A 25,015-nucleotide genomic window follows, 5' to 3' on the forward strand; every position below is an offset into this window, starting at 1 on the left:
CAGAGCTTCTAGGGCAGCATTAAATTATTTTGTCGATTTTCTCTGCTGCTACTGCCCAGAAACCCCCCATAACTATAGTGGCAGAGATGAAGTATGATACTGGGGAATGGAAGAAAGGAGAGAACTAAAAATAAGAAATTAGTTTCATATCTCTCCAGAGCTGAAAAAGTTGTTCGCACCCCCTTTTCCTAGCACCTAAAAAATTGAGGAAAGCCTGTTCCTTTTCAAAGTGACCAAGAGGAACATAAAAAGTCACCTCATTTTTGAAACTCCAGGTAAAAAGAAGAATGTAAACAAAAACTGATGAGTTAGTTCCAGGGAACTCTTTCTCATAAACTGTCTGTGAACTGAGCTTGGCTATAAATCATCTTCTGTGGTAACCTCTATCTATGCATTAACCATACCCAGTTAATGCAGCCTGCACCGACAAATCACTTCCACAGGACCTCTGCACACCCAGAATCTTACACTTCCAATTCAATGTACTATCAATAAAACCTAAAAGCATTGATAAATTACAGACTTGACAGGATGTAAAAATATTAAAAATAATTTTTTATTATAATGTCCCAAGAGAAGAAATGACTACTGGTGTTCATCTCCTCCCTGGCCTGGCCCTGGACCCAGGCAGGGTTAAAACCACCGCTCCCCAACTGGGCAGCCAACCAAATGGAGAGTAGTGGGAACAGAGACACCATGCCTCTGCTCCCCCTCTTCGGCAGCCTTCTCAGCTGCCAGAGGACCGGACTGACACAAATTCTGCTCTCCAAAGTACCAGGAGAGCAGGAAACTTGTCATCTGTGACACCATGCCAACTTAAGGAGGAGAAAGACAGCAGAGAGAGCGGAAGGGCAGCGCGATGCCTGAACGTGACGGAGGCAACCATCCCCTGGAACAGCCTGGGTTGTCATGCAGCTCAGAAGATTAGATCTACCACAGTTCCCAAATTAAATCCTTTTCACCCCTCATTTTAAAGGCTAAGCAGTAAATGAGGCACCTTTTTTTAAGGCGTATATCCTTATTAAGGGAAAAGTGTCTTCAGAGACTGAAGTAAACCAAAAAATCAAAGGTGAAGGGCATGAGAGTTAGGTATTAGGTAAGTCCCTTTTATCAGCATTCTTTAAAAATATGCAGTAATTTTTGAATCTGATATAAAAGGTATGGCAAAATCTTAAGCATAAGATCACAATAAAATGTCAATGTTCTGAAAAAATCTTCAAATAATTTAGATAAAATATGCTCTTATTTAAATAAAATATGCTTCCAGAAATAACACCTTTTGGGCCCCTACATCTGAAAAGCTTCAAAATGTAGAAAATAAGAGATACACGCATTGTAGCCATCTGCACTTACAGAGTTACTTTCAGTTAAAGGAAGAAGAGCAAATGACAAAGTCTTTAAAGTCTCCAACAAAGCTTTTTTTTTTAATATAATTTTTAAAATGTATCTTTTAAATAAAAGATGTGCTTATCCTCTTTGGAAAGGGGATCTGGCAGTATTTTTCATGCAACATTATAGGTTAACAAGACACGGAGGAATACAGTCATTTACCTCTGGGCCCTTTGTGATACCATCTGTTTAAAGCCATTTACTAACAGTACAGTGTCTCCAAAGCAGCACTGTTACTCTATGTACATGTAATAGTGTTCAGAAAGGACACCCTGCTGTAGGATGTGTTAAATTTGCAATTTGAAAAGCAGGGTGTTCACTGGCTGTAAATGTGGTCTGATATCAGGCTGTAAGTAGAAGTTTAAAGGCCATGTGCTCTGTTAATCCTTGCATTTTTACATATTTACCAATCCTAGCTTCAATTGTCTTATGTTTTCTGCACATTTTTTGTGTAACGGTGAGAATTCAATTATTGAGAGAGCTGTCTTGTGACTGGAGCTGAGGGAATTCCTACAATAACCATTTTTTCCCAGTCTTCCCATACAGCAAACGAAGAATAAAAGAAAGAAAGAGGGAGGGGTGGAAAACCTAGATGACAATATTAATTCTCCCTGATGAGTAAAATAAATTCTGAGCTATTCTGCATAGTACAAATTTCAGAAGCTTCTACATAAGATGCTAAGATTATAAAGGCCAAACAGTTGTCTGAGACAGCCAGGTAAGTGGAGAAAGTGTTGAAGATCTAACAGGTGACGAGCTCCTCTGTTGAGATTTTGTATGAGGAAACTATTTTTTATGTCAAAAAACTTTTACTTAAGAAAACATGCACAGAACCTCCCTATTGACCAAGATGATACAAACAGCCTAAGGAGGTCCCTCTGTAAAATTCAGGCTCTCAACAGGTACAGATTAACATGTTCTTCATACTTCAGCCCTATTCTGACCAGGCTTTAATACCAGCTAGAGATTTCCTTTCACAGGTCTGGTGGAGACACAGCATCCTCTCCTTTGATAGATGCCAGAGTGACTGACAGCCCAAGTTACAACCTGAGCTCTTGGAATCCTGACCGACAACTAAGTTTAAGCTGCTCCCTACCACGGTCCACTTAATTAGCCTTTTTGTAAAATGAAAACAACCCGATTTTGCATATGGAGGTATGAGAAAAACACTTTACCATTCAAATAAAATAAATTTTATCATTAAAAAGTAATCTATGCTGATTCTGATATATGTGCTTTGTAATCCTCATCTGCAGTAGGATTTGAAAACAGAAGATTGTTTTGCTGGTGCTCAGTTAGGACCCTTTCGAAAAACTACAGTGACAAATCACGTCTTCAAATGAATCACTGAAGCATCATTGATGCTACTGACTGGGATGTCATCCATGAGATTGACGGTGAAATGGTACGCACTTCAGTCAGCCCGAGCCATTCAGCCCTGTCTCCCTTTGCATTTCCAGTTTGTAATTTGGTTTAGAACTCCAGGAGGCCATAAAGAATGCTAGAGATTACACGATAGCACTTGACAGGGAAGTTATGATTAGAGTCATGTTGAAACTGACGACTATGGCATGTAGTGTCTTAAAGAAATGATTGACAGCCGCACATAGATTACACTTGAGTTAAGGAACATCTGTTTCCTGGGGGGCTGTGCTGATGGAGAGGCTGAGGTACAACAAAGTCTCATCATAGTATAATTCTGTTTGTAAAAGCAAAGAGTATCAGACTAAGCTTTTTTCCTTCTGTTCTTTTTTTTTTTAAACATGGACCTACTGCTATTAAATAAAATTATATTTTAAATTATATTTTGACCATCTACAGCTCCAGGGATTAAAGGACTAGGTGCAACCAAACCTTCAAAAAGCTACTGTACTTGTCAGCGTCAGGGTAAAAAGCAGCATTTGAGTCCCTTCTATGCAATCACAGCTGCAAGCACAGTGATGCATTTTTCCCCCCTTACCTTGTAACGCTCATTAAGGCAGCAAGCCAGCTTGTAGTTGAAACACTGCAGTGTGGATGGAGTGAAGCTTCACTAAAATGCATCATGAAGTTTAGCAAAATGCACTGAATTGATTCAGAATTTCAGTGTGTTACATTTATCACCTCTATTAAGAAGCTGCTCAAAATACCTGACTGCAATATGCATAACTTCAGGAAAGGGAATGGGACCATGTCTTCTGCATTCCCCTGGAGAATGCTCCACATTCAGGGTAAGGAAAAAACACCTCTTTTGTTTTAAAAATACAGCTCAGCTCTCCGGTTATGGTGGAGGACTTATTTCCTTGGCCTCCTGATGTTAGAAATTTAATGTATTGTCTTTGATTTTAGAAACTAATTAAAGTGGAGCGGGAAGATGTGAGACAGGAAGTAAGACATACTTCTTTGAAAACATATTCAAACAACAGTTGTTAACAATCTATCAAACTATCGCTATCAAACTATTCACATTTAGTACATAAATCCTTTTTGCCACCTTCAAAGGCCACAGTGACAAGCTCATGCCATCGGATTGAGGATGCTGTAGGGAAAATTGAGAGACCTAAAAGTGAGGTGGTGTGCTGCAGGTTTACTCTGCAGTGAGTTACCTGGCTGCCAGTAGAGAGCAGAGAAACCAGAGCTCCCTGAGCCAGGTACGAGTCAGATGCCATCAAGCTACCAGTTTGCAAAAGAAAACCCCTGGGAGAGAAACCCAGCAAGCAAGACTGACCCGCCTTGAGGTTAGCGGCGAGACTGAAGGCGGGAGCCCGCTGCCTGCCCAAGTGACCACAGACCAGTTGGTGTAGAGAAGATGAGCACCACCTTCAGCAGATCCCAGTGGTGTCTGGCAGGCATGCTCTGGACGAGCCTACACACCAGCCCCCTTGGGGAACTACACACAAAACCGAAAGGATTTGGCATGGATTAGATGAGAGAGAGAGACCGCATTTCTCCAACAGGGACAGCTTTGGATATGGCCAGCAGCAGGACACCTGGGAGGCTTTTAAAAGGACCTACAAAGGCGTATAGTGAGTTTAAGCACCTGCGTAAGTTGGGAGCATTTTCAGATCACAGCTCTGGTTTCTACTGTATCAATTCAACAAAACCCCTGTTTCAGGAATCCAAGTCCTGTACCGAATGTAGTCCTGTACATTTTATCATTCTTCACACCCAAAAATATCCTAGGTTTGCTCCAGGGCGATCTTTCAGAAACTAATGAAGTATGGGGTTACAATTTTATTTATGAATATAACACATCAATATCCCGCATAAAAGGGATGAATCTGGATTGTCTTCTATGACAGAATATAAATAACTTGATCACATCAATCATAAGGGTGACTTATGGCATATGAAAACGCTTATAGGTACGTGACTCATCCCCACAATATCCAGGTAAAACATACATTCCTCTTAATGGAAACAGATGTAAGAAACAGTTAATTTCCCTCTATTTTTAGGGCTCTGGCACATTAGTCAACATCAGCTGAGCCACGGTGATGTGCTTAATGTAACACAGAATGAAATGCATTAGCCTGTATTTTCTCTAAAATGTCACAAGGGTATGAGTGTGAAAAGGTTCTGATGCTCAGTAGCTAATTAACCCCCAATTAGTCAACCCTGTCCCTGAATATTGCTGATGCAGCCACATGAGTAACACACAAATGGAATCAAATAATATCACAAAATTTTTGCACTAACAAGTAGAAGTAAAGAGCAGGATGTGGACTAATCTTTGCAAACAGAATTAAATTATCTCTCAACAGAGAGCAGAAAGGGAAAGACGCCTCAAAGTTAACATAAATGAAACATTTTAATATGATTATGGGACACGCCAAATAAAATTTAATAGCTTGCTACATGATTTCTAGTAAGAAGCACTCTGAGAGGAAAAAGGTCAAATAGTTTGTATTCATCACTATTATTCTCCCATTTCCTCTGAGCTTCCAATTTTCCAATCATACATAGATACTATAGAATAGCTGATTTGAAGCACTGGAGAGGAAGTGTTATTTTCAAATCCGCTTTCTGACAAACACCTTTCAACCTCATATTTCAGAGAGACTGTGAGAAAATATAATGAAATTATAATGGATAGAAGGTGGTCCTGGGGACCCTAAATCAAACAGGACAGACAGCTGGATGATTCAGGTCATGACTATCTTTAAAAGAAAAAAAATGAATTTTTTCATATTAACTGGAGATCTATTGGTACGCTCAGTCTGGCTGAGAAAAACAATAGTAATGTCAAATGAATATCACTTGGAAATGAACAGTTTTATGAGCTGCAAGACAGCATATAATAAACTCAAAAAAATATATTTTTTTTTTTAATTTAATTTTACTTTTAGATTTTTTTTTTTTTACCTGATAGGTGCACCTTTGGCCTGTGCCGGTCTCAAGAGTACAGTTATTGTAGTAGCAGTTTCATTGAGAGATGCATCGACTCCTTCATAGTCCGGTAAAGTGGGAGCTGATTAATGTTGAGCGGGAAGGAAAAGAATGGGAAACAAATCAGTGAAAACATTTTGACTTTTCATGAGATTGTGGCTGCTCACAATATAGTAAGACAGAAACAGAGGGAGGAGGTGACTACCAAGAAACACGAAGACTACAAAATTCCAATTTGGCCTCGCTCTTTCTACCTTAAAAACAACTATATTCACCATCTTGAAGACCCACCTCTACCACCTTTTTACTCCTCCAACAATTTCAGAGCCTTTCACATTTCCTCTTAAATGTCATGGCCAATACCAGCCAGGCTGCAGGAAAATTTGGCTTCAACAGACATGCGTATGTGGACTAGAAGTGGGTGGGGGAATCCATTCCCGTGCCCATTTCTCCTTCCATTTCTAACAGTGGACGGCCAAGCTGTTCATGGGTCAGTTTCTGAATCACTGCAGTTTTCAGCCCAGGGTATTAAGAAAAAACGAAGTCAAAACTAGAAGCAGTTCAGGAACTGATTCACCAATGGACTGGCTGCTAGGCATTTGTGGCAGTAATACTTGTTGTGGGTTGGATGGTCGGTGTTGGTGATCACTTCAACCATCCACCTTTAATCTTCTGCACAACCTGTCGCAGCCCTCACTGGTAATACTGTTGCTGACTTCAGCTCTAGTGCAAGGAAAGAAACAGGATTTTCTGTGATTCAGAAAAGTAATAGATTTCTATTAATCACCAATTTTTAACAAACTTGAAAACTATTTGAATTTTTTAAAAATATGTGTCTGTACCTCTATAAAATGACGCCTGAATGATGAACTTTCACAAAAGAGATGTTTCCTAGCAGGATGTCAATCATTTAAGTCATAATAATTTCACGGTAAATATATCAATAGATAGAAGAGTACTGAAAGATTAAAAGCCTTGCTTCATTAGTCCCAGATTCTAGGTGAACACAAAAATTTATTTCACGAAATATTATTTTCTAGAAATAATATTCATTTAATGCTCATTTATAAATTACTATTTACATCATGTTCACTAGGATCCAGGCAACCACTGGTAAGCTTGGTTAAAAGGAATAATTTAACTCCTAATTAAAATAAAGCTAGCATTTCCTGAAACATATGTGTTGCTTTATAAAAAGTATCAGGTACGCAGAGTGAAACCAGGAAACAGTTCAGCAGAACACAAGATAAAAAAACGTGTTGAAATTCAGATACAAAGGGTGTCACAGCCTGCCTTTGAGCTTTTCTAATATTAACCATATTCTGCCAAATAACAGACCCATACTCTGTCTAGAAAGTGTGGTAGACTGGATTCTGGACAAAATTCCCCAAATTTTTGTGTGGAAAAAGAGTGCACATCTGAAAAAGCCTGAACATATTGTAGTCCTAAATAATCCAAACATGTTGAGGTGCTTAATTCTCAAAATACCGAAACATTTGGGAGACAGACATGCTAGCAAGATTACATAGTTACACCATTTTTTTTCTCTCCTATGAAGAGAAGACAAGCATGCAAGTTCTGTACCACCATTATCCCTGAAAAATTAGGAACTAGAATTTGTTGTGAAGAAACACAAGGACCTTAAAAGAATCTGAGTAAAATATTAGACTTCAGAACAGCCTGATAGCTAGATAAACAGAACAGAACGTGCACTTGGGTTTTTTTGGTGGTTTGGTTGGTTGGGTTTTTTTTGAAGGGGCTGGGTTATGAGGAGTGCTGATACTTATGTGCTGGGATGCAATTGAGCAAATGTTGCAGTTAACTATGACTATAGCATTTCACTTGCTACATAATACACGCAGTTCTGCTTTGAATTTTCTCACATTTTGATTTATGTGAGTGTTTTTGAGAACTGGGTGAGGAGACTACATGAGTAGTTTCCCTACAGAAATGGCAGGTGCATTCCAATACATTATTAACCTCCCTTTACAGGGCAATATAAGTTTAATTATGGCAGGTAATAAGGAAAATATCCAGCTTTGTGCTGTTTACATTTCTAAATTACTGACTTCTTTGATCTCTGCTAAGCTCTGAAGTCGCCATGACATAAAATCAACAGTCTCTCTAGATATAGCACTGACTTATCTTCTGCTGTCATCTGCATAAGCTACTACCTTATTCCTTGAGAATATTGAAATTTACGAAAATAAAAATACAAAGCATTCCACTTGATGTTACTTTCTTCTAGAGTTTGCAGTGTGTTATTTCGATGAATGGTGTCAATCTTGGTCAATGCAGTAAGTGAATAAAGGCACGAGGAAGCAGACCTATACGGACGTGGCAAAAGAAATTCATGCTTCCTCCCAATTGCCCCAACTCTGTAATAGCTTTGTGCTGCTAAGTGGTGTCACCTTGAGTAAGTTAGTTAATTTTCTGCGTCTGACTTTACTAATCTGCAAAACAAATATAGTACTTAGTGACCTATGGAGTGCTGAAAGGCTTCATTAGTTAAGGTTTATACAGCACTTCAAAATCTTTAGATGAATGTACAAGATTATACAAAATCAAACAGTTGACAACCACAGGTGTGCAATTTCCGCCTCATGCAATGATTTATCCCTGAACTTACGCTAATCTTTGGCAAATACACTCAAAAACATTTTCAGTAATAGTGTTTCATAATACGATAGGATTTTTGGGGGGTTTTCTTTCACATTTCCTGATTTTTCAAGTCTTACAAAAAATGACCCCAAACCCTTTGAAAACCAATGAACATTCATACATGTACACCTTTTTTTTGTTTTGTTTTCATTTTCACCTGAGATGTTGGTTGTTACATTGATTGTAGTTGCTGGTCCAAACCCTTTGACGGTGCTTGCACGTATAAAGAACTGGTAAGTAGTACCAGGATGCAAGTGTGAGAAGATGTGGTGCGTGCTGTTCCACAGCTTTGACACGGTTTGTGGAGGTCCTGCCACTGGAACTGCAGGATCAAATGACCGTATGCTGCTATAGCTGACCTGTGAAAACAATTATTTTTGTAACAATTACTACAGCTTTTGGCACAAGGGGATTAGGTTAGCTTGGCTGGAAAGGAAATAAAAGACACATGCTCATTTATCTACCCAGCTATCTTGGGGATACCATGAGGACTTGACGTATGTTATTGTAGAGCCTGCTTCTCCTGAAAGGCCATGCAGGTGCCCTTCACCTCTCTCTGTGATTTTAGTTCATGTACAGAAAATTGCACTGTTACATTTAAGCTAGGAACTGCCCACTATCCTCCCCATCTCCACCAGAAACCTTTATTTTTCACTTCCTGTAATATATTTCCCTCTCCTCTTCTAATAATCATGTTTAAATGCTGTGCAAACCAAGGTGATATATTTAAGGCCAGGAATGATATCTTACTGTACTGGTTTTGGCTGGGATGGAGTTAATTTTCTTCATAGTAGTTTGTATGGTGCTGTGTTTTGGATTTGTGATTAAAACAGAAAAGCTCACACTTGCTCTTCCGATTCTCCCCCTATCCCACTGTGGGGGAGTGAGCAGCTGAGTGGGGCTGAGCTGCCCACCAGGCTTAACCCACACTATTTAATGAACTTTGCTAGTGTTAAAGAGACAAACAAACAGATTTAAGGGGTTTTGTTTGGTTAGTTGGTTTGTCTTCCCCCTACAATTCACTAGTACACAAAATTACATCCTCTACCCCTTTAAAAAAAGGAGTGCTGGAGAGGATGGTGTTTGTTCCTCAAATCACCTTGTGTTTCCTTCCAAGCTCCTGCGGAGGTCCCCAGAAAGCTCATATACTAAATACGCTTTAGAATATATATGGAGGTTGCCTTGAAGGATGATATCTAAAGATCTGACAAAGCTAAAAAACAGTGCTCCAAATCTAATAACTTTCTTACTTTTCATGTAACCTTGCCTTCCAACAAAGAAGATTTCACAGATCATGGCTGTCAATGCTTTGGAAGGATGCACAGTAATGATTCAAGAGTTTTAAAACTAGCACCTCCCACGTAGATTTTAGTATTTTATACTTGCATGCCAAAGCCACTTGACAGGGCTGGCCAGCCAACAACATATGCACCACAATTATGATTTTTAAACATCTAATTACTACACAAAATCCAGTCTTCTGTAAATGAAAGCAGCATATAATTGAATAGCTGCCTACAGAGCACTAACACCCACCGTCAGTCACCCCTCTTGCCGTACTTTCCTAGCCCTATCCTAGCTGTTTAATGATTACCTCATACTGAGTAATGATGCCATTTGGATCCACAGGTTCCTTCCAGTTGAGGAAGATCTTATCTTCAAAAGGAGTTCCTTTCACCGACTTGGCAGGTATAGGGCCTGGCACTACAAAAAAATAATTAAAAAAGAAAAACAAAAACAAAAAAACGAACCAACTTTTAAAAATAGGAAATTCAAGAGACAGACAAATTCAAGAGATTACAGAACATCCTATTAAAAGCAAAAGTGAGTGCGGGTCTATTTTTATTAATATTCATTTGTATGCAAACAGCAGCGATAGGGAATATGAAAAAGCACTTCAAAGTGTATTTTGTCATTCACAGTGCAGAGAGAGCATGAAGTTGAAACGTTATCCCCACATATGGTTTTTCGAACTTCATGCAAAGTCAAATTGTCTCATAGTATAGCCAGGAGAAACAGTTCAAGCTAGATTACGACTTCAGGGAACATCACTGAACTCTGTAATAAGCATATCTTAGGACAAGGACTACATGCTTTTACAATCCTTTTAAAAAGAAAGATCAAAGGCAAGGAAAAGCCTATGTTACACCCCATCTTCCAAACGAGAGAAATGCTTACAACATAGTTTTCTGTCCCCCCTTCTTATGATTTGTTGTTTTAAAAGAAATCCTCGTTTAAAGAGGGGGCTGGGCACAGGGCAAGCACACAGCTCAGCTGCCACTTCTTTCAGCCACTGAGGTGCTCGTGCTGCAGAAGGATCAAAGCTGCTTACTTCAAATCTTTCCAGTAAGAGACATATTCAAAGCTTTGAACTGAACCACACTAAGATGACCCTACTTTCTTATTTTAAACGGAACCAATATCCCTAGTGTAATAACAAGTCTCAAGTGTTACCTCAGGCCTCTTTGCCTGACTGATTCACAGTACCTGGTAATCCCATCAACACCAGGCAGAAGCGCTTAGTTATCTCCCATTTCAGCTTACAAGATATTTTTGCCTACATATATGGTTCCTTTTTAACCACAGCAGCTCACCTCGATTTGAACACATACATGCTGAAAGAAGGGGATGAGGATAAGAGAGCACCTGAAGAAACACTGAACCCAAAGAAACACCCTCCCTCTTCCAAAAGCCAAAGTTGCCCAAATCCACATTTGTTCAAGCTAGAATGTTACTTCTATTTAATATATTGACGTATGTATCTCTTGCGCCTTCTTAATCAGCCTATTTTCTTCAATGCAACTTTCAGTGAGCCTCACACATGACATTTCTCGGGTATTAATTATCAAAGCAGACTGAAGTTTTACAAAGAGTAAAAATAAATTAAAAACTGCTGGATCAAAGGAAGCACCAAGCACTATGCTAGCAGCACCAAGGAGTGAGTGGCCTGTCTCAATAGCAGGATTAATTTCAGTCTACATGGAAGCTATAAAGGATGATCTGACCCTTAGTATAAGCAACATAATTTGGCACATTAATAATAAATCCATGGAGTCAAAAAAGCCCACAAATAAACAGATGAGAGCTTCACAGAAACTGTTTATCCATCTGTCAGGCAAAGACTTAGGAGAAGTTAGCTAAAATCATGCATTCCTGCTTTGCTTCAGTGTCCTGATACAGACTGGGCAGCGGATGAAGTCTGACATGCCATGACAGCCCCTGTGTGCTCTTAGTGGCTTTCAGAGACTTGCTGTAGGCACTGGCCTGCTTTTCATGGGAATGCTCTATTGCTTTTGTTCTCTACATCTCAAATGAGGTATGGATATACCCTGATGCACACGACATTATCCCTGGAAGATGTGTGCACGTGCGTGTGTTTGTGTGTGTGTGCACGTTCTTGTACATCTGTGTTTGGGAGAGAACATAGGAATGTACCAGGGCGTGCACACAGAATACGAAATTTCACATTAAGGCACGTTAAATCATGCGAGGTAAAAAGAAAATAGACACAATTGCTCAAAAACCTGCAGAATACTTTTTGCGTGATGCTTTTAAAAAGCATGTTTCATATTCAATTGAAACTGGGGGCAGGACTCTAAGTTTTAGGGTTGCATAAAGACTCCTACATTTTCTGTTTAAACACCAAAGTGGGAGAAGCCTCCAGGCTCATCACATTGCATGACTGTGTTTTCTTCTCCTGAAATATAAAATTCGTTGCTTGTGGCAGCAGCGGCAATGTCAAACTGACTGGAACTACATGATCCCAGTCAGTTTCGTGCTTCTCTTCCCACTGGCGTAAGCAGGGCAAAAGACCAGAAGCTAGCAGGGTGATGAGCAGCTTGCTGGGAATCCCAGTAAAGATAAGGTCAGAACATAAAAGAGAGCAAAAGTGTCTAGAACAAGAGAACAGTAGATCCCACAAACCTCACCCAGCCCTGCAAATTCACCAGAAATGAAACTTGGGATCAGCTTAAATTATTTGAGAGCTCAACTGGAATTAAACACCAAAGAATCAAATAAAAGTTCAAAAGCCTAGAAAAAGGACTACAAACTAATTTTAGACTGAAGGACACATTTTGGTGGGTCTTCCATTTTTTCAGCTCAACCACAATGAAGATATCTTTAATTTGCACAGCTTTACTAAAGGGACAAAGAGAAGTGTGGACAGAGAAAAGCAAGAGCAGGAATCTGCTTCAAGAACAGAGTATCTGTGAGCAGGCCCATAGATTCATCAGGCAAGTTAGTCAAAATAATGCCTAGACTTCCACAGTTGTGTTTTTACGTCATTGTCCTCAGGTCAGTTACTAGTTACAAACAGAAATTTTAAAAAGACTGAAAATAGTAAAAAAAGAAACACGAAAGAAAGAAACAAAAGAACACCAACAAAAGAACAACCGCAAGGTAACCTGTTGGTAACACTATTCTGAAGACTCAAAAGGCTCAAAAGACTCAAAACTTTCCATATAGGCAACCATTGCTGTCTACTCCCTACGACACCCAGCAGGACTCTCGGGACTTAAGAAATACCTTAAACTTCACCTTTCCAAAGCAGTGTTCCCTTCTATGCAATATTTAGCAAGGACTCTGGTGAGAAACAGCCAGGTAAACATCACCCTTGTGCTGGTAATAGCTTTTGGAAGCCTCCTCACAAACAGCTCAAAAGACTTTCTTCAGGCTTGCATGTGCATCTCCAGAAGCCCCATCACTCACCACAGCACCTCTTTGCTGCCTTCTCAACTCCCATTCTTCTTCCTGCGTGAGCTCTCGCCCTTCCCCTTGGACTTATGGATAGTCTATACTAAATCAAAACACTCAAGACTATTACAAGTGTATATTAAGGTGAAGTATGTTACTTAACATTCCCTTTCAATGGCCAGGTATCTGAATAATTCAAAAAGTATACGTAGCTGCTAGAGGAGTTGGAGTCGGACCCTTTGGCCTCTGCACCCTCTCTTTAAAAAGATTCTGGTCTCATTGATTTTCTTTCCATCTGCTGACCTTGTGAAGTGTGACCCCACTATCTCCCAGTGACAACAACAGTAAACGCTCTCTCTTTCACACGCATTATTCTATGTTAAACTTCCAACAAGTCAAGATTTATGCTTATCTGAAGAAGTGAAATCATTAGGGGATTTTAACTGTATGGTTTTCAGAAGAGATTTTGAACTTAAAAAAAAATACCTTCTTTCCTATAAAAGAAGTATACAAACATAAACCGTGCATGTATATAAAAGTGACGTAAAACAAATTCAAAGGGAATTTCAGCAAGGTTTTATAGTGGAAACATCACAAGCTCTTCTTTCACGATTTACAGGCATCTCCAGAGCCCGTCTAATGAAGCTATCTATTCTTATAGCGAATAGCTGATAATCTTTTCTTCTATTTACATGTGGGATGGTGGAATTTTATAAATACTATGCATAATAAAAGTACAAACCATCAATCTGACATCAGACCAATTCATTTTAGAGCACTATATTTGCATTAAATTATGTCACAGTCACAAGTAAATTGTTATTCACAAATAGCATCACTTAAAACTTGTTCTACACTAGCTTAACGGGAAATTTATATTACAATACATTACTTCTGGAAGAACAACACATTAACTGACACCAACCACTATAAAAAATGAATTTATATTCCTTCAGTTTGCCTGCTACAAAATGATGAAAGTGCATGTAAACAGAGTATTTTTATTATTATTATACTCCGTGAAAGCCGTGCAAAGTATTATTATGCTATATGGTAAAGGCTACGTGCAGATACATGCATGGTTATAGTGGGAAAAATTCTTTTGTGGTACTCAAAATGTAAGGTGTATGAGCAATGAACATACAGCCCTTCTCTGAAGGTAGATACTCAGTTTCAGGAGGTTGTGACAGTCAATCTATTCTACTGTTTCAATGTTGCAAGCAATTAAAATGGCCTACCTTTCCATTTGCTTTTTCTGAGGGATTTACCATTTTAACTTTATGCTTCGTTATAAGTCGAGACTAAAGCTTAAATAGAAGCAAATTTCATATAATACAAAGGAAAAAAAAAATCGGAATTGCTATCACTACTCTTTACCATAGGAGTATTTACACCAAAGGAGATGACAAAAATGACTTATCTGGAAATTGCTCAAGCTGCACCATTTGCAGTGAAAAAGGAAAACATTACTGAGTGCTATTGAGAAGAAAACTGATTGCATATTAATAGTCTCCTTTGGTGCACGTGCTCTTTGGTTAATGATTTCTCCTCCTGGGGGAGCAGGGCTGGTGCTCTGGGAGGTGGCAAGGGCGCTGCCATCCCCAGGCAGCGGGAGGCACTGGGGACGTGCTCCCCAGGGCTTGGCAAAAGCTCACAGCCCTGCACAGGCTGCGTCACCCTCCTGGGGCCACTTCTGGACTGCGTGGGTGCTGACACGCTCGCGCCAGCGACAACTCCCTGTACCTTCCAGCCTATATAAAATAACTAATACAACAGATATAAAGGCTTATAATCAAGCTACTGACCAAGCTTGCAGCGGTTAATCAGTCTCGGTGGCGGTGGCACTCGCCGTAGATACTGGTGCAAAGATCAAATGGAGTTAAATCCACAAGGTGTGGATTTGCTGAATGCAGGGGCTCAGGCACCTAACACAGTATTTTGTTTAAAGCCTTTTTACACAAAATGCTGACTTCAGTACTCCTCATGTCTGGGATTTGGAAACGTTTCTCCATGTCAGGGGGAAATAACCTCACGTACTCGCATACTTTACAACTTTCTTAAAATATGCAAATCAATATTCGGAGAGCGCTTTCCGCTAGCACATGGCTTGGGAATAATGGGAACTTGCGGGCCCAGGTGGAAGCTCTCATTCCACAGCAAACTGCTGAACTAGCCACTAATTCTGGCCTATTTGCAGGCATCATTATGTCAAACACACCGTTTCAACAAAGAATCTCATATGCAATATCACTTTTTCTGCTATAAAGCTTCTAATATAGGTATCTAAAGGAAAGGAAAGTAGGAAGTTGTTTCAGCCAGAGTAAATAATTCTGCATTTCAGGGCCAATTTTTCCCGAGCTATTAATATAAAACCTAGCTTGTATTTCTGGTCTCTGCAATACCTTAAAACAGCTTACTTCATTTGTCTTCTGTTCAGTGTAAGCTTAAAATAAATCTCTGCCAATAATTTCAATATATTTCTTACTTTCTCACAAATCAACTTTTCTGATGTCTTTAATAAAAAGTGCTCACACATCTTTCTGCAACCACTTTTTCTCTCTCTCAATGATATGCCAATAGCATCTTACCTACCCTCTGAAAAAAAATTGGGGTTATTTTCATGAGCTGAAGGACAAATAGGTTATCCCAGGCTCCTTTTATCAATGGCAGTAAGTCGGTTATAATCAGTTTCAGTTCACTGATGCTAAAGACGTAAAACTTCCTCCCTTATTTGACTATATTGACACTAAATTTTGCTGCTGCTCATGACACATACGTCACTAGTCTCCCTTTTTGGTCAAGGACTGAGGTCAGTACCTTTACCAGTGGCATTTATGGACAACTTCACATTTAAACTTTTCTCTCTGAGTCATAGGTTTCTTTTTATTAATGGCAATCATTTGCCAATTTTTTCCCAATAGGATTAGTATAGCGGGTTCACTTGACACTCGTGCATTTGTCACTCAGCTAGACAAGTTACACATTTTTTGAGACAGTTTTCCATTTCAAGCAATTTTTGCAGCCCTCCTTTGCAACATTGGACATACTGACTGCTTATTTTGCTGCATTAACTTTTCTCCCAGGTGGGCTATTTTTGTTACTTTTACAGTACTACTGGTAGAGTTTTATACCTATGTTTTTCCAAATCTCCTTGAAGCATTGTTTGTTTGTTTCCCTTGATTGAAGCATTTCCCCACCCCAGCTAAAACCATGACACCTGGGGTGCCACAACAACTTCAAAAAACACAAAGGAAAAGTGCTTCTCATATCAAATAGTGAATGGAGAAAAAAATTTTTATTTTTTTTTTTGGTAAAGGCAACTTACAGCCCTACTATCAAACACAGAAAAATACTGAAGGTCAACTGTTTCCATAATATCCTCCCTCAAAGTTGGTGGAAGGTATTTCCTCTTCACACATTTGGAAAGTACACTAAATATTTAACTCTCTTAATTTTTCTATCCTCTAATTACAACATTTCTCCCTTTCTCTGCTGTTTCCCAGAGTGGCAAACATGCTGGAGTTTTCCCAGGAGCATGAGTAATGGTTGGACAGTTGGTGTCTTAACCCTGCATCACAGCTCTAGAGATCTCTGCATGGGGCTGAACGAGCCATGCTTGCTGAAAGATCAGGGAGCCTCATTTATGTCCAACGAGCGTGTCCTTTGGCTCAGACCAAAGCTTTGGTATACTTTAAGCCCCAAAATGGGTATTTATCCTATTCCAAGTGATCTTTTTCAATTAGTTGTTTTCCTGCCGTTAGCTGACATACTCCCTTACTAGTTATAAAATTACCATCGAACTCTCTGAGCTTCACAATTTGCTTTCCCCATAGCTGCTCTCCAAGAGCTAATGTCACTATTCCTGTTAATCCACTGCCTTTTGCATCTGTTTCCAATTAAAAATCAAGGAAGCATTTATCTGCTTTAATCCCATTCACCATCCGCTGCTCTTAAAAGGGTCCCCTCCGAGTTCCCGGTGCCCTTGTGAACAGGCAGCTCCGAGAACACGTGCATGCTGCTGACTCATGCGAAGTGATAAATTCACTGCTGATTCTTGTACTTTGTTCGAAATGTCAGACACCATCTCTGCCCAGCATGTATACATCCCCAGATTGTGCAAGCCTTCCTCTTTCTCCTTTATTAACTCCTTCAAACACTGTCCATCTCCTATACAAGCCAGGTGAAGCAGCAAGTCCCTGTCATGGCACAAATAACGCCGAGTGCAAGGGTGCTCATAAAAGCTTTCTCCCAAGTCTTAGGGGTGGTGTGGTCTCTCTCCAGAGCGAAAGATGGTGTTTCACCCATAAAACACTGACAAATTTCCTTGTTTTCAGGGCTTAATTTTTACGTGGAATGCAGGTCTTTGCAAACTGGTGTAATATACTTTAAAGATCAATTCCATCTATCCAAGTTAAACAGAAATACTTAAAACCACCAAGTAGTCAGATCTAGGTCTGGTCAGAAAGAAGGCTCTTTTCAAACTAATATTCCTGGATTTGCTTTCTTGCAGATACTGAATTACAAGCTATTAAAACCTTCATTTGTCAGTCATTGCTCCAAAGGTCTGAAGCATATCTTCTGAATCATACTCTGTTCTTCTACTAATTGTTTCTTGAGTTAATTCTGCTGCTGGTGCCATACACCGCTCATTTATCACCCGCCACTCTGGGATATCTGGCCCAGCTACGCAGCCTTACATAGATGTGAACCTTCATGAATGACAACCAGAGAGACTCACTGTCTCACACCAGAGCCCTGCAAAAGTCTGAGATCCTCTGCATTTAGGGAATCACAGAAGTTGAAATATGTGTAAAGCTCCTGGCAGAAGGGAGAAGGTGAAATGATAGAAGAGAGAGAAACAAAAGGACTGAAACAAAACACCACCACCACCACAAAGAAAGATGAAAGGGACAGAGTGCTGAAAGCATGGGGAAAATGGACAAAGCAACGGAAAATGAGGGCAGAATGGTAAAGGCGAAGAGAGACAAGAAAATGTGGGGTAGACGCCTTTAACTCCAACAGTCTACAAAATTTTTCCTTGATTAGCAGATCCCTGTAAGAAAGAATGGCATTGGAAAGAATACTGCACTACAGAAAAGCTAACAAAAAGTTAGTTATCAGTTGTTGTCATCCGGAGCTCTCAAAGTTTCCATTTATGAGAAGTACACAATGGAAGTGCACAGGTTCAGATAACCATGTATGCAGTAGCTATTTCTAGTTAATGTTATTTGCAGAAATGTAGGAAAATACTGTGATCCCTCTATTTTCCTTCTCATAAATGAATCACTGATAACGCCCCCACTACATAATTAACATCATGCTCATTCTACAAAACCTGCAAAAATCATCGTGACAGCGAGGCTACTTCTGACCACACGTGACGTATGTGGGGCACAGACTCATGCATCTTCCTGTAGCTCTCATCATCTCAGTCTGAGTCGTGCTTTAGGTTGCAAACCGTTTTAAAACAGCTTCAGACAGATACGTGATCACTGGGATGTGGGACCTAACTAGCACCGTACACACAGGCAGTCAACGACAGAACTCAGTTCACTATTGCTATGAGAGCTCAAGGAGAGATGCAGGCGTGAATACACCTGTGATCCTCTGAGATGGCTGAAAGCCCTCCGTCTTGCACATTGCATGCATGCTCTGTATTTTGAAGTACGTGACAAAATAGACATAGACTCTTAAGTCCATCGGTAACGCACAATTAAAAATCTGCATTTCATTTCCAGTAACATCACTGAGCAAACCTCACAAGAGGCAATTTTCAGGTCACAAGCATTATTACTACCAGTGTGTCTAAATATAGGTGCCTTTTAAAATGTATTAATCCCTCCCTGAAAACAACATCTGCTCAAAATAGTTTACCGTAGCAACTTCTGCTCACTGTGTGAGGCTTCTTCTACATGATGGTACTCCGACACCAAAGCTGAGTCTAAACAAGTTCACCGATACCACACTGGCGTGCTAGCTTGAGACCAAAACCTGCCTTGTGTGCCTAATTTTCCAAGAATAATCCGTAACAAAACCAGAAGACAAAATACATCCACTTGACTCTGCTCTTAACAAGCACTGCTACAGCAGACCAGCCACCGTCTCTGCACATCTAACTAGGTAAAGGCTATCAGAAACCATAACCTTTCTTGGAAAACTCAGTTTAAAAAAAAAAAATCAATTTTCCATGGATGTAACAATATTACTACTACTATTTTTTTTTCACCTCAAGGAAAACAGCAACCACAAATATCTACAAAGAAAACACAGATATAGAAATAATTAATCAAGGATTATTTTATAATTAACTTTTTAAAAAAGTAATGCTAGAATTTGAATTGTGTGAAATATTCTAATTCTGTACTTGTCAATAAATCTTCATGTGATGCATCTATGTCTCTCCAGTTCTCTACAGCTTCTCGTATCCTACCTATTTAATATGCTGTTCTCTCTCCTTTATTGCAGCAGTAAACATATTCCTCTTCTATTTCTTGTAAAATTGAAAATATATGGCAAAAAAGTGCTACCAGATTCTAACCTTGATTGCTATATAAAGCTATACTCTCTCCTCCATTTTACAGGCAAGCACACTACCTTTTTCAGATTTATCTTCTTATGTATCTACACTCTTATATTAGTCCAAGTATTTTTTTTTGGTTACCGATGGCAGTATCTATTTTCATTTTGTTGTTGTCAATATTTTAATGAAATCTAAATATAAGAAAAGGAAACTAAAATTGCTCTTTATTACCATGTCTTAAAAATTATTAGGGAAAAATAACTGCTTTTATTTTAATATCTTTCCTTCCAAGATTCATAGCTTAACTACTGAATGTCACCATTAACATCTACATCTATTCTTTATTTCTTCCCAGCTAAGGTAAGTTCAACTGTCTTGTCAATGAAACTTCACCGAGAGCATTTTAAAGAGGAATTACAGAATATCTTGAGTCAGAAGGGACCCATAAGGATCATCGAATCCACCTCCCAAGTTGTCAAAATAATACTCCAATCTGATGGGAGGCTTTCAAACAGTTAACAGATACTATATACTGTAACCAGCACATAAATTACTGCTCAAATGTATTTGCTGAAGAGACTTTAAATCTTTAATAAATCTTGAATCTTTAAGCACTGAACTTGATATTTAAATATAAATTTACAGAATTAAATTAATATTAAAATACCACACCTAATACTGTGAAGAAGCCTTCACCTAACACCACAATGTGTTTCCTGTCACCTGTGTTAGTGCATTTTTGGAATGACTGGGAAGCTACCCTCCTTTTTCTTTTGAGAGAGAGACTGAGTTTGACTTGCGCTACATGGACAGTTTGGGCTATATATGCAGGGTGACAGCTATAATAATTTTAAAGCCAGTGTTCTAGGGCTAATTAATATACTAATAGAAGAGAACTTCCATCCTTTGAGACACATATGGTAACACACAAAGTAATTCCCTTCCACCTGTCTAGACTGGACTTAGATGTAATTTCTGTCAGAGCTTTTACGCATACCGTCTTCGTCTGTCTGGATAATGGTCTCCTCACTCTCCTTCCTCCCTTCAGGGTTGGTTAAGATCATTTTGAGGCTGACATTCGTGTAGGGAGGCAGGTGATCTACAACGTGCTGGGGTGCTTTGGGGTCCATATCCAAGCAGTCCGCCTTGCTTTCGTTGTGTCCGCAGAAGTAGTGGTAGCATATAGTGACATTGAAAGTGTGGCAACGAGTGATGTTGTAACCCAGAGATTCCCAGTCCACAGCGATGTGTCTGGCCTGGATCTCAGCAATCTTTAACGTTTTTGGTGTTCTCATAGGTTCTAGAAAACAGAATGCAGTGAAGAAAAACATCATTAATGTTCTTCATCCTTGCACCAAACTGTAACTGGCAGATGATGCCTCCAGGAATGTGAAAACAAAGGAGATACCAACAAACACAGACTTATTACTGGAAGAAGTACCACCCTTCATACAAGTACCCCGAAGGGAAAAAACACCTGCCAGTCTCTAGTTTTTTACTTCACTCTTCTCCAGCCTCTCTTTGCAGGTTTCAATCAGTGATTAAGACTTAGCAACACTGAAAAAAAGAATTGTTAATTAGCAGTGCAGCAGTTCAAAGCAATTGAGAATACTGGCAGCAGATGCAAGATGAGTGACCAAAAGGCCACCCACCTGTCACCGCTGGCTTCCCTTCTTGATTTCCCCTTACCTTTTTTTTTTTTTTTTAACCTGCATAAATTAGGTAATACATCATAGTGGTAAAGAGTCAACATTCACTACACTATGATTTATCATGCCATCGAGCAATGCTGTATACTAATTACACTAATTGCCTTACTAAGCTAGCAGTTACAAAAATGATGCAGATATTAATTAATGTTTATTATTTTAGTAATGAAGCTATTCATTCAAGCAAAAACCCTCAGAAATATTACCAAAAATGCTTTTGGATCTTCCCATTGTATCCCACTTCTTTCAGATTCCCAAAACTTTGCCTGGACATTGGTCTGAGCCCGTAATCTCTGACCGGCTACCCAAGCTCAGCTGCTTTCCACAAATCCATTCCCACCAGCAGAGCACACGATACTCCCCAAGCCATCATCAATCTTTCATTGTCTCTCTAGTGCATTCATTCCTCATGCAAGACTAACTTTTATCACTGAACTTAATTAAAATGATTACACAATGAAAATCATGACCATGACTATATATACACTAGAGTTTCACTGGAAATATACCAAAGGGATCTTTATACCCTGGCAATACATCCTTCTTCACCAGAGAAAAATAAAACCTTCTGTAGGTACAGCTTCAGCCTCGTGTCCTTGCTGCTATAACGTCAAAACAGTTGAGATTATTCAAGGAAGTGAAATATAGGATTTCTCTTTCTGGGCATAACAGTTCTTTGTAACTTGCATTTATGAAACGAGAGTCCCAACCAGGCTAACAACCAGCCAAAAGCACAGATGGTATATTGAAATAAGGAAATGTGAATCAGTGTAATCTATTCAGCATGTAGTTTGCCAGACAAACTGCAAACATTTAGTTTCAAACACCAAAACAACCCAGTTCTAAATATAACATAAAGGTATTCCTAGTATCATGATGAGTGTTAAGGATTAAACATTGTGCCTGTTCATTTCCATGACCTATCCTTCCCTTTCTGAGTTTTGAACAAGCATGTTCCCTTTGCACTTAAGTACCGATTTATCATACATATGGCAAAAATTACAAATGAGTAGGTAGAATTCCTCGGCAGTGGCTTTCTGAACATATTGTATACCATGACAATAGAAATCTGAAGCTGAAAGATAGCATTGAAAAGGTCCTTGAGAGATAAGAGACTTGAAGAGAAGGAGGGAAAAAAGGGGTTTTATAGAGTAAACAACGGCTGGTGCTTCAGCAAGTACAGACAGGTGCAAGGCAGTCCTCAAAAAAAAAGTAGCAACACAGTAGATCTACTGAAGGAGCTGGTAAGAGTCTTCAAAGAATCGGTATTTGGTTGGCTACTGCAAGCAATTAGAAAAAACCTGAACAAACTCAGGTGTCACAGAGGAAGAAAACCGCTAGGAGAGAAAAACAAAAATTATCAGCCCTTTTTCTCATATGAATGACAGTAAAAAATCCCTAGTCATACATCCTCTGATTTAGAGTTTGAGGTTTAAAAGAGTAAATATACCCTTCATCAAGGAAGTTTTGTATCAGAGGCTTATTTTTCCTTGTAAAATGGATTGATTTTTCTCATTTAATAATTTCCTCTTAATTCTACTAATCCAGGTTGTGCCTTCAACCACCCACACCAGAGATGGAATTCAAGCCCGAATTTAAAATTTGTCAGAACCTCTAAAACAAACACAACATAACACATGTTGTCTGGCCATGAACGTTGAAACTATTAATGTTTGAAGCCAACTAATCAGTAACAGAAAATGCACTCCATTTTCATCTTGCTCCTTTCATGACAAGACTTAAACTGCATTCACACTATGCTGTAGAGCAGTTTCAAGAGAGAAGAAAAAAAAATAAAAGCTTTGTTAATCTTAAAGAAAAATTACAAATGTGTCACAGTATCACAGGAGATACTGAAAAGCATCCTTTATTCACCTGTCAAAAGGGAAAGAATGAAAGACAGAGTGTGATCTCGCTTTCTCACAACTATTCCCTTCTTTGGCAAAAATTAAACAACTTCTGCAAAATTGAGATGGTAATTAAAGTCTGCATAGTCTCTCAACAGCTTTGGTAAACTCTGCCAACTGTCCCACTGCTCCTAAAAATGATGTTTTAAAAACACAATTTTACTCTCACTTCTGGGCAAGATTCATCTCAGTGATCCCTAGAGGTAAAGACCGATTGTTTTAAACTACCATACCACAAAGCCTCCATCTGTAACACCTCAGATAGAAAGCAATCTTTGAATAATTATTTTTCTCAGATAAAACACCATTGAATTTTAGAGTAGGCTTCCCAAAAATCTCAGCATCTCATTAAGAATAACTTTGTTCTCGGTGGGGGCAAAAATAAGTGCTCATCTGCTGTTTTTCCCTTTCGCCATCACACTTTAGGGTTTGCGCTTTACGGAAAATTTTTCTTAATCCTACTGGGATTTAATTTCATTTTATGCATTCTTTTCCAATCTCTGGATACATTTTCAGTACTACTAATCCCAGCGAATCAATTTACATCTTGTCTTCCCAGTTGTTTTCTCACCTTTCCTCTTTCAGTCACATCCAGGACTTTTATCCAAAATATACGGACGTTCAAGAGCACATGACTTCTCACTTCTTGTTGAATTACTCATGTCAAATTGGCACCCTGTGCCAAAGAGGGAAGAAATAAGACACTCCCAAAATCTCTCTTAATTTCTTAGCCTATCAGCTGGAGTTTCAATAATAATAGCAGAAAGCACTTAATATTTTTCAAACATTAATCTACCAATTACCCCTGTGAGACAGGTAAGTGGTGCTAATCCTTTTCTGTGAGGAGAAAGAGACACAAAAAGGTTAATAGCTTGTTCAGAGCTACAAGGCGATTTATTGCCAGGGCCGTAAGAAAACTGAATGGTATCCAGCTCCCAGGTCACTGGTGCTCTGCCCACCAGACAGCACCAGCTAGCAGCAGCACTTTGAAGAGCTCATTTACACTTTATTTGCCAGTGCTTCCACCGAAATGCTAACACCACTTCCCAACTCTAGTGCTTCTTAAAAAAATTTTTTTGCAGATTTTCTGAGAACAAGTTTGAAAAAGCGTAACAGTGCCAGGGACTAAGTGAATATCTGAGCATAAGGACAAGTTATTTGAAAAACAATAGTTTGGCTTATTCATTTTGAAAGATTTCTTGATTGAGAGCTTGGATTTGAGTGAAATAGCATACCTTTTGCATTAAATCTTGTATTTAAAATTAAAATTTTGGGGAGGGGGCATTCATCATTTATTTTTTTCAAGCCTTTTTCTCCAGCAGAAAATATATTTAACACTGGAGTCAGTTCCTTGTGGTGATAGCAGAAAGTACTTTGGGCTTCATCTGTTGCAGAAAATTAAATACCCTGTGACTGCATCAAGCTCTTAAACATAAACATCCTGACCGCAGAGTCACATCTTCCAACAGAAATATGGCAAAAAGACATATGGATGATTCGGTGGTGGTGGTGGCAGGGTTGTCCTTTACTTCCTCCCGAGTCCCTCTGCTGAGGGCAGGCTCGCTTCTGGCAGCCACTTCCTGCGCACGGGCTGCTGCCGCGGCCTCCACCCTGTTCCCACCTCTGCTTATGGCCTGCTTCTGTCTCTGCCCTTTACTCTCAACACCTGGCCACACCCAACTCTGTTATCTTCCACCTCTCCTCAGTCTCCCTTTAATTCTTGTACAAAGGAATACTACCAAGCTGACTCAGATCCATCATCTGAT

The 25,015-nt window shown here is 39.3% G+C and overlaps 1 protein-coding gene across 5 annotated transcripts in view; it reads right to left on the reverse strand.

The window, feature by feature from the left end:
• Positions 1-25,015, reverse strand: part of PTPRK (protein tyrosine phosphatase receptor type K) — a 420,549-nt gene that overhangs the window by 77,282 nt on the left and 318,252 nt on the right. For all 5 annotated transcript variants that reach the window (XM_075087593.1, XM_075087592.1, XM_075087590.1 and 2 more), the window contains exons 8-11: positions 20,631-20,933; positions 10,013-10,122; positions 8,576-8,777; positions 5,734-5,839 (exon numbers count right to left, since the gene is read on the reverse strand). In XM_075087593.1, the coding sequence (XP_074943694.1) occupies positions 5,734-5,839; positions 8,576-8,777; positions 10,013-10,122; positions 20,631-20,933 (721 nt within the window). The remainder of the gene's footprint in view (positions 1-5,733; positions 5,840-8,575; positions 8,778-10,012; positions 10,123-20,630; positions 20,934-25,015) is intronic.

This window comes from Phalacrocorax aristotelis, chromosome 3, assembly GCF_949628215.1.
Source record: "Phalacrocorax aristotelis chromosome 3, bGulAri2.1, whole genome shotgun sequence".
NCBI lineage: Eukaryota > Metazoa > Chordata > Aves > Suliformes > Phalacrocoracidae > Phalacrocorax > Phalacrocorax aristotelis.